General features: G+C 69.4%; 1 protein-coding gene across 1 annotated transcript; it reads right to left on the bottom strand.

Moving 5' to 3' along the window:
• Positions 1–944: 944 nt before the first annotated feature.
• Positions 945–8703, bottom strand: CSPG5 (chondroitin sulfate proteoglycan 5). The gene is made up of 5 exons (XM_068176666.1): positions 8518–8703; positions 5706–6954; positions 4407–4595; positions 3404–3476; positions 945–1753 (listed from the first exon to the last, which is right to left on the bottom strand). Exons 1-5 carry the CDS (start codon positions 8579–8581, stop codon positions 1592–1594), a joined length of 1737 nt encoding a protein of 578 aa, XP_068032767.1. The 5' UTR covers positions 8582–8703; the 3' UTR covers positions 945–1591.
• Between the last annotated feature and the right edge of the window lie 1105 nt (positions 8704–9808).

Here is a 9808-nt window from a genome sequence, read left to right as displayed (position 1 = left end):
CCCACTCCAGCTCCCATTCCCTCCCTCCCATCCCACGGGAAGCTTATGCCCAGCCTCTGCCCGTGCCAGGACATCCCGCCTGTCCTCGGGGTTTGCTCAGACATCAGCATCTCCTCTCTGCTCCACCAGCACACCCCCCTCCCCCCGTGCCACCCTTTTTGTTGCTGTGTCCACGTTCCCAGCGCTTTTTCCATGGTTTTACCTCTCCTAGAGCTCCGTGCTGGAAGGGGGTGGCAAAGACCAAACCCCGCCGGTGCAGGTTTGTTGCAGCGTGGCAGGGTGACAGAAATGCTGCAACCAGGGGGAAGATCCTGAGGATTCCACACCGGTGAGCCGCTCGCCGTGCCCGCCGGGATCGGCTGCCGGCTCCCAGCACCACTCCTCGGTTCTTAGTCCCCCGAGCAAGCCGAGAATTAATGATTCAGCGGCTCGCAGGACGCACCGGGAACATCCGATCCGCGCGGGGCTGCGCCTCTGGCTCCCCCCTGCCCCGGGAGAGCCGGCTGCATCCCCGCCGTGCCGCACGCTTAACACCCCCGGGTGTGGGCATTAATGGCCTCGTGTCCTCTCTCCCAGGGAGCCCGGAGCGCTGGCACGTGGATGAATCCCTCTCCAGAAGAAATCGGTTCCTGCTGGAAGCAAGAGGGAGCCGGGCCGGAGGGGAGGGTGCTGGGAGTGCTGGGGGTCCCTGGGGAGAGATCCCTGAGCCACACTCGATCCCAGGGGATGGCGACAGGGCCGGCCTGACCTTGCCAGAGCCACTGGGACAGTGGCCAGTGGCACTGGTTCTTCTCCACGCAGATGGAAACTGGGAGCTGGGGGGTGATAACCCTGGGGCGTTTCACCCCGAATCCCACCGACATCCCGGGCAGCTCCATTGAAGGAGCCTGTTGGAGCAGGAGTGGCTGGGAGCCGTCACCCCGTGTGCGGCCACGTTGTTTGGGGGGGGGACCTTATGGGGACAAGGATGGAGCAAACCCTGGAGCAGCCCAGGCACCTCCAGCAGACATCCCGGGGTGTCCCATCTGCTCCCAGGCGTGTCCAGGGTGGCAGGATGTGCTGCACCCCTGGCCTGGCAGAGGCAGGAAGGTGCCTGGAGAGGGTGACAAGGAGGGACCAGGCACCCACCACCCCCGGGTGACGCTCAGATGGGACCCTGTGGAAGCAGGGCCTGAATCCCTGTCAGGAGACATGAATGTCCATGTTGGGAGATCGCAGGCACCGGCAAGAGGCTTAACTTTAAAAAAAAAAAAAAAAAAAAAAGGTTTATTTATTTCAAGATCTTACTTTTTTTTTTCTCCTTTTTTGTTGTTTTTACCTGTATTTCAAAAAAAGTGGGGCAAAAGTACAAAAAAAGTCAGTTGCGGAACGGCAAAGGTTTAGAAATCACAGCGCGGAACGAACCCAAGCGAGAAACACGGAGCACGAACCAAACACCCCCACGACACGGCCGAATTATTACTGGAATTTTTGTCTTCCTCAGTACAAAACACACCAAAGCATGCCACGGAGCGGGAAGGGACCGGGCGGGAGGAGAGGCTGCGGCTGCGGGGGGAGCCTGGCTCGGCCCCGCCGGCCCCGGCCCCGCCGCTCACGTCAGGTTGTTCTGGAGGCAGTTGAGCTCCCCCACGTCCGGCTCCCCTTTGCCGCCGTCGTGCTTGGGCGACGTCGAGTTGTGGATGTTGAACGGCTCCTCGTCCTTCAGGCAGGATTTCAGCGAGTCCTGCAGCTTGTGGGGAGCGCTGGGATCGTCCTGCGGGAGACAGGGGGGTCAGAGCAGGGCAGTGATGGGGGCGAGACCCAGTGAGGGCTCCCATGTCCCACTGACCCCTTGCAGAGAGCCACTGGAGGGGACAAATGTCCCCTCCCAGCTCAGATGGCGGCACGGGGGCACCGCGGTGCGGGGACAGGGTCCGACCTCCCGCGGTGACGCCGTCCCCCAGCACAGCCTCCCCACCTCGGGGTGCTGCGGCTCCCAAAGCGCCCGGGAGCTGTGCCAGCCTAGGAGCCCGTGCCAGCCACAGGCGCATCCCCCGGCCATCGCGCCCACCGTCCCCGCCCGATGCCTCTCCCAGCCCGGCGCATCTCCTCGTCCCCGCGACAATCAGCCACTGCCGGCGGCGCTTGGCAGGAGCCCAGAGGGGTTGGCTTTATTGCGGTTCCTCAGCGTACAGCCGGTGCCCCGCGCCGCTGGCAAAGCCGGGCACGCCTCTTCCCGACGTCCCCCCGCTGGAGCCGCCTCCCGCGCCAGGGCCGGGCTGTGCCCCGAGCCTGGCCCGCACCCACGGGAGGAGCGGCCCCGCCGGCAGCGGCGCCGGGCTCCGGCTGTCGGGTGGCGGCTGCGCCCGCACGGTCCCGCTGGGCGGCCAGGGCGGGGCAGGGCAGGGCAGGAGGAGCCCCGGCCTGGGGGCTGCCAGGGCGGGCCGGGCCGTGGTGGTTACGGTGCTCCCGGTGCCACGCCGAGAGCGGCAGACGGACGGGGACACCCAAGGGCCGGCGTCACACAGGGACGGGATTCTCATCTCCTGGGCAGTGACGTCCGGCCAGTCCGGAGCTGGTGCCATTGGCTGCAGGATCCCCAAAAACCCCTTTCCGGGGATGTTGACCCTGCTGACCCCTGCTCATCCTCGGAGTGCTGCGTCCCAGGCACCGTGTGCCAAACCCTCCAGCTCCGGAGGGGACGAGGGATGTGTCAGAGCCCGGCGAGACGCCGGGGAGTGGCACCGAGTTCATCCCGAGGTTCATCCTCTCGGCAGCGGGGAGGGAGCCGGCCCCGGAGCCTCCTGCCAGGGCGGCCGGGCCGCGCCGACGCTAGGGCTGCTAAAGGCGCTCGGAAGACGGGGAACGGCGGCCGTGGACAGGGGAAGGCTAAAGGGACCTACGCTCCTCCTCCGGCTCGCGCTCCGCAAAGCCCTTCGCTTCTCTCTGTTCCGAGTCGAAAGACAGCAGGTTGGAAGGGCACCGGCGGGTGCACCCCAAGCACGGCAGCAGCCCGGAGCGTGTCATCCTCCAGCACCGCAGTCACCCGCTGCTCCTGCCAGCGATGCCACAGCCAGGGAGCAGCGCCTGCCCCGGCTGTCCCCTCCCTGAACATTCCGGCACGGCCACCCCTGCCACCCTCACACGGAGCCAAAGGCATCGGGAACGCGGGATGGTGGCTCCCGGGGAGCCACATAGACAGGAGGGGACAGGGAAGGGACAGGGGGTGACACCGCCCCCCTGCCTGGCCTAGGTCCAGCTTAGGTCATTGGGGACCCACCAGCGAGGGGACAGAGCTGTGACCATGGCAGGATGCGGACGGGAGGGCAGCGCTGGGATCGTGGAGGGTTCTGAGGTTATCAGACAGAGGGACAAGGATGGGATCGAAAGAGGGACGGGGGGACGGTGCCACACAGCTCCTTACGTTTGGGTGGGAGCCCTCGGCGATGGTGGAGAGGGAGAAGTTGTCGTTGTGCAGCTCGGACGGGGTGCGGTATCTGCGGGGTCAGGAGAGCAGGGGTGAGAGCAGGACCCCCACACAGCCCCGCCCACGTTTTGGGGTGACCCTGGTTTTGGGGGGGGGGGTAACTGTTCCCAGCGCTGGAGGTCTGGGGGGGTAAAAGTCCCCAGAGATGGAAGTCTGGGCTAAATACCCCCAGATCTAAGGGTTTTGGAAGGATAAATCTTCCCTACGCTGGGGGTTTGGGGTTTTATACCCCCAGCTCTGAGGATCTGGGGAGCTAAATGCCTCCAAGTCTGAGAGGCTTGCGCACTTAGTATACCCAGAGATGGAGGTCTACGGGCTTAAATGTCCTGAACTCTGGACGTTTGGGGACTAAATGTCCCCCGGGATTGAGCTGGGGCTAAAGCAGCCCAGTGTGACATTTTGGGGGGCTCGGTGCCCCCAACTCTGGGGTTTAGGGGATAGCTGGGCTCTGGGCAGGAGAGCAGGAAGGGCAGCCCGGGGCAGGGCTGGAGAGGGATACCCGGGAACTGGCACGGAGCTTCCCTGCTAATTACACTTGGCATTTCCAAACACTAATTAACAGCTCATTAGGGACCCGGCTGGGAAGGCTCCCTCCTCCCTGCTCCAGGAGCTTGGCCAGCAGTGGCTGGGGCGGGGGGGTGACCCCAAACCCTTCCCTGTCAGCCCCCAGCCCTGTCCCCAGCCGGACCGTCCCCGATGGCCGCCCAGCCGGTGTCCCCAGCTCCCAGCGAGGCAGATTAACTGGTGCCAGTCAGGAGCAGCTTTAAGGGATTAACCGCGGAGCAGGAGCCACGGCCACGTCTCCCGCCTCCGGCAGCTTTCCCACCCACCGTCACGGCGTCCCCACCGGCACCGGGGGTCCCGGTGACGCCAGGAGGACGGGCTGGCACCAGCAGGGCAGGGGCGTTCGGGGCCGGCCCGGGGTGTCCCCGTCACTCACTTGGTCTTGCGCAGCTTGCTGTTCTCCGTCTTGAGCAGGTAGAGCTTCTTGGCGAAGAACACGGTGAGCATGAAGAGCAGCAGCACCACGAGCGCGGCCGAGCCCACGGCCACGCACATCACCTGGAAGTCGGTGACGATGGACTCGCAGCGTGTGCCCTTGTGCCACGTGTAGTCCTGCGTGTTGCACCTGCCGGGGGACGCGGTCAGAGGCGTCCCCCGCCCCAAAACGCGTCCCCCGCCCCAGAACGCGTCCCCGCCCCACAGAGCATCCTCGGGGGACGCGGTGTTTGTGCCTGCGGGGGTTACGGGTGTCTGAGGGGGATGGGATGAGCGGTCCCCGAGGGGGGTGACACCGAGTGACATGGGGACACTGGGGCAGGCCGGGAGCGGGGTCGGGGTCTCCCAGATGGTGCTGGTGGAGTAGGCAGGGGTCCCCCGCGTCCCCCCGAGAGGCGGGCCCGGTGCCAGCCGCAGGGCACATCCCGGCGCAATCTGCCGGGGCCGATTAGCGCGGCCGCCCCGCAGCCTCGGCTGCGCGGCCCTGACCTAATTCCTGCCCAGCCGCCGCCCGGGGGGCAGGGAAAGCCCTGCGCATCCCGGCGGGATGGGCCTGCGGGGCACCGCCGTGGGTCGCGGGGGACGGAGAGCCCGGGAATGGGGGGCCAAGGGGGTGGAAAGGTTCGGAATGGAATGAAAAAGGATGGAAAGACTGGGAACAGGATGTCAGGGGGATGGAGAGCCCAGGGATAGAACACAGAGAATGGAGAGCCCAGGGATGAGGCGCATGGAGGATGGAGAGCCTGGGAATGGAGTGCTTGGAGACTCCAAGGATGGGGTGCATGGAGGATGGAGAGATGGGGAGTGGGGTTCACAATGGATGGAAACACTGAGAATGCCAGGCCAGGAGGATGGAGAGCCCAGGGATGAGGAACTTGGGGTGGGACAGACTAGGAATGGGGTGAAAGGGATGGAGATGCCAGGAATGGCTTGCAGGGAGATGGAAACACTGAGTGCATGGGTGAATGGGTGGTGGAGAGCTCGGGGATGGGTACAGGGGGATGAAGAGCTCAGGGATGGGATGCCTGGAGTATGGAGAGACTGGGAGTGGGGGTGCACAAGGGCTGGAAGGACTGGGAATGAGATACCCGGGAATGGAGAGACTGGGGATGGGGTGCAGGGGATGGAGAACCCCGGGGTGGGGTGCAGGGGATGGAGAACCCCGGGGTGGGGTGCAGGGGACGGTGAGTCAGGGATGGCGAGCCCCCACACCCCCAGCCCGCCGGGCCCCGGCCCTTACCGGCAGAAGGCCCCGTGGCTCTCCACCAGGTAGCACTGGCCGCCGTTGTGGCAGTAGCTGGGGACGAGGTCGCAGAGGGAGCGGCAGGAGCTGTTGTGCCGCACGTAGCCGCTCCGGCACTCGGAGCCGTTCTCGGGCGGGCCCCGCTCCCCCGGCCGCGGCCAGGCCGTGGGGCTGCCCCCGGCCAGCCCGGGCGGCGGCGGCGGGGCCGCGGCGCGGTGCCCGGTGGGCCGGGGGCCCTGCGGGGCCGGCGCGGCGCCGGGCACGGCCGAGGCGGGCGGCCGGTAGCCGTTCTCGTCCTCCAGGCCCCCGTCTTCCTCCTCCTCCTCTTCCTCCTCGTCCTCCAGCTCGTCCTCGTCGTCGCCGTCGGCGTAGAAGGAGGTGGTGGGGTAGAAATCGGCGTCGTCGAAGGGCGTGAAGTCGTCGTAGAGCTCGTGGAGCGCCCAGGGCGTGGCCGCCCCCTCGGGCTCCCGCCGCCGCGCCGAGCCGGCCGCGCCCCGGCCGCCCCCGGGGAAGCCCCCCAGTCCCTCGCCCCCCTCAAACAGGTCGTAGTAGTCGACGTCGATGATCTCCGAGCCCGTCCGGTCGGCCGGGGGCTTGGGCGGGCCCGTGGCGGCGGTGATGGGCTCCTGCAGCCACGTCAGGTCGGTCCAGCCGCGGGCCCCCTGCGCCGGGGCCGGGCTGGAGGCGGCGGCCCAGAGCTCCGGGGGACCCCCCGAGTCCCCCCCGGCGGCGGGCACGGGGCTGGGCTCGCCCAGCACGGGGGTCCGCGGCGCGGCCGAGCCCCCGGCCGCCAGCAGCAGGTCGGATTCGGCAGAGTCGGTGGCGAGCCGGGGCCCGGGCGGGCTGGGCAGGGCGGCCGGGAGCCCCCCGAAGCCCCCCGGGCCGGGCGGGGAGGCCGGCGTGGGCCGATCACCGCTCCCCGGCTCCTCGGGGCTGCCGAGGGCCACCGGCACCGTGCCCCCGTCCCCGGGCCAGGTGACGGCTCGGGGGGGCACGGCGCTGGCCTCGCCCTCCCCGGCGCACCCCGGGCACCCCTCGGGCACGGCCGACGGCTCCGTGGTGGCCGTGCCCCCGCCGGGGGGCTCTAGCTGGGGTCCTGCCGCGGCCCCCCCGGCGCTCGTGCTGTTGCTGGGTCCTCCCGGGGGGTCTCCACTCGCCAGGTCCCATTTCGGGGGGCTGCTCTCCAACGAGCCCTCCCGGGCTCTCCCCTCGCCAACGCTGGAGTTTTGGGGGGGCCACGCGGATGCTGGGGGGGGGGCAAGGAGAGAAAGAGGTGTCAGAGGTGCCCCCGCACCCCTGCGAGGACATGGCAGCCTCGGGGGAGGGGGTCCAACAGGTCCCCACCTGCTCCACCTTGCACCCACCTGGATGCACGACAAGGACCTGGGGGTGGGGGGGCTGCACCCCGAATCCTTGGGCCCCTCCCGGGGGCTGATGGGGTGAACCCCACGGAAGCCCCCAGCTCTGTGGGTGCCCTCACAGCCAACTCTGTTGACGCCCCCCCCCAGCACAGCCCCCCCCCAACCCAAGTCTTCCTCGGCCCTGCCCCCTCAGCTGCCCTTCAAGGGGATCCACCCCCCTGCAAAGGGATCCAGCCCCCACTGCAAGGGGAGCCAGCCCTCCCCAAAAGAAATCAGCCCCCCATAAGGGGGTCCAGGCCCCCCCAGGTAGATCCAGCCCTCCTGTGGTTCTTGTAAGCGCACTCCATAGACACAACGGGCTCCAGCTCCCTGTAACGGGATCCAGCCCCGCTCCCCGCCCCACGGACCCGTCTCTCTCTGCGGGGGGATCCAGCCCCTCTGGCTGCTGCGGATGCAGCCACTACACACAGCGGGATCAGCCCCTGCGGCGGGATCAGCCCCTCTGCAATGGAATCCAGCCCCTTCCGAGGGGATCAGCCCTCTCTGCCTCCTGCATGTCCATCCAGACACCCGCCAGGACCCAGCCCTCCCCACACCGCGATCCAGCCCCCTGCAAGCGGATCCAGCCCTCCTCCGGTTCCTGCAGGCGCACCCCATACACAGACCCAGATCCCGCCCCTGCAAGGGGATCCAGCTCCCTGCAAGGGTATCCAGCCCCTTTCCAAGGGTATTCAACTCCCCCTGCAATGGAATCCAGCCCCTTCCAAGGGGATCCACCCCCCTCCGGCCCCTGCAAGTGCACCCCATAATCCCAAGAGGATCCAGCCCCTGCAAGGGAATCCGGTCTCTCCTGCAAGGGGCTCCAGCCCTCCCCTGGCTCCTGCAGATGCTCCCCCTGCACACACGGGGATCCAGCCCCTGCCGCAAGGCATCCGGCCCCGGCAAGGGGATCCCGCCCGCCCTGCAAGGGATCCGGCCCCGGCAAGGGGATCCCGCCCGCCCTGCAAGGGATCCGGCCCCGGCAAGGGGATCCCGCCCGCCCTGCAAGGGATCCGGCCCCGGCAAGCGGATCCAGCCCTTCCTCCAAGGGGATCCAGCCCCACGCACGGGATCCGGCCCCCGGCAAGGGGATCCCGCCCGCCCTGCAAGGAGATCCAGCCCTTCCCTGGCTCCTGCAGATCTTCCCCCCACCCCCCAATAAAGGGGATCCAGCCCCGCAACAGGATCAACAGCATCACCCCCCCGCACTGGGATCCAGCCCCCCGCCCAGGGGGATCCACCTTCCCCCGGGGCTGCAGCCCCCGGCAGTGGGATCCAGCCCCGGTAAGGGGATCCCCCCCCCACCCCGCAGCCCCCGCCCGGACCGCAGCCCCCACCCGGGGGATCCCCCCCGCCCCGGGATCCGCCCCCCCGTGCCCGTGCCGTGTGTCCCCGGTCCCGGTACGCACCGAGGGCGCCGATCGCCAGCAGCAGGGCCAGGGCGCGGGGGGCGCGGGGGGCGCGGGGGGCCATGGCGGCATGGAGGGACCCCGCCACGGGGCCGGCACCGGCAGCGGCTCCGCCCGCCCCGCTCCGAGCGAGCCGCGCCGAGCCGAGCGGAGCCGCGCCGAGCCGGGGGGCCGGGCCGGGCGGCGGGGGCGGGACCGCGGACGCGGCGGCGGCTCCGGGCACGGGCACGGCACCCCCCCGGCACCCCGCGGGCAGCGCCGGGGGGCGCATCCCGGGACCCCCAGCATCGGGGAGGACACACCGCGGTGCCCCCCAGCATCGGGGAACGCGCAGCCCGGTACCCCCAGCACCGGCATCCCCGGAGGGGGACGCCGGGGGACACATCCCGACAGCCCCCGACACCGAGGGACACACATCCTGGCACCCCCAGCATGGGTATCCTCGGGGGGGGCACCGGAGGGCACATTTCGGCACTCCCAGCAGCGGGGGGACACCCCCCGGAAGGCCCCAGCCATCCTCGGGGAGGGACAGCGGGGGACACATCCCGGCACCAGCATCCCTGGGGCAGGGGACACAGAGGGCACACCCTGGCACCACTATCCCTGGGGGGACACTAGGGACACATCCCGGCACCCCCCATCAGCAGGACCCCCCCCGGAGCAGGACAGCGGAGACACGTCCTGGCACCCCCCAGCAGAGGGGAAACCTATCCTGGAATCCCCCAGCGCCGGCATCCCTGTGTGACCCCCCAAAACCGCTGCTGCACGGGGCGGGGACCCATCCCCGCACCAGCGCCGGGATCCCCTCCCAGCATCCCACACCCCACTCCCGCTCCGCCCGGGGCTGTGCCCCCCAGCAGAGCCCCCAGCGTCGGCTTGGACCCTCCTTGCCCCCGGCGTGGGCGCCCCACGGCCCTGGCATTGCTTGCCAGCGCCAGACTGGTCCAGTTGCCGCCAGCTGCCGCCACGGCCTCTGTCACCAGTGGCCTGTCCCCGCGGGCACCGTGGGCCGGCTCGCTCCCACGGGCAGGGGCTGCTCCAGCCCCTGGCCCAGCGTCCGGATGAAGCCGGGGAAGAGCCGGGAGAGGACCGGGGCGCGGACCTGCCCGGCCTCGCGGTGGCCACGGCCCCCGGGGACCCCCGGGCCCCCGCCCGCAGATCCCACCGCCGCAGGGTGGGGTGGGCCCGGGGACAGCCCGGGCTGCTCTGGGCCCGTCGGTGGGAGAGCGGCTGCTCCCCGGCTGTGCCTGCACCGCTGGCTCCATGGATACCCGCCAAGGTCACCGCGTGT

This window comes from Anomalospiza imberbis, chromosome 1, assembly GCF_031753505.1.
Source record: "Anomalospiza imberbis isolate Cuckoo-Finch-1a 21T00152 chromosome 1, ASM3175350v1, whole genome shotgun sequence".
Taxonomy (NCBI): Eukaryota; Metazoa; Chordata; class Aves; order Passeriformes; family Viduidae; genus Anomalospiza; species Anomalospiza imberbis.
Note: the sequence above shows the minus strand (reverse complement) of the source record. Positions and strands in the feature narration are given on the sequence as shown.

Excerpts from the sequence above, each read along its gene's own strand:
- CSPG5 (XM_068176666.1), bottom strand. The coding sequence starts at position 8,581 with ATGGCCCCCCGCGCCCCCCGCGCCCCCCGCGCCCTGGCCCTGCTGCTG. Across the intron at positions 4,596-5,705 it reads AGCCACGGGGCCTTCTGCCG|GTGCAACACGCAGGACTACA; the intron begins GTAAGGGCCGGG and ends GTCCCCCGGCAG. Across the intron at positions 3,477-4,406 it reads AGCAAGCTGCGCAAGACCAA|ATACCGCACCCCGTCCGAGC; the intron begins GTGAGTGACGGG and ends CTGACCCCGCAG.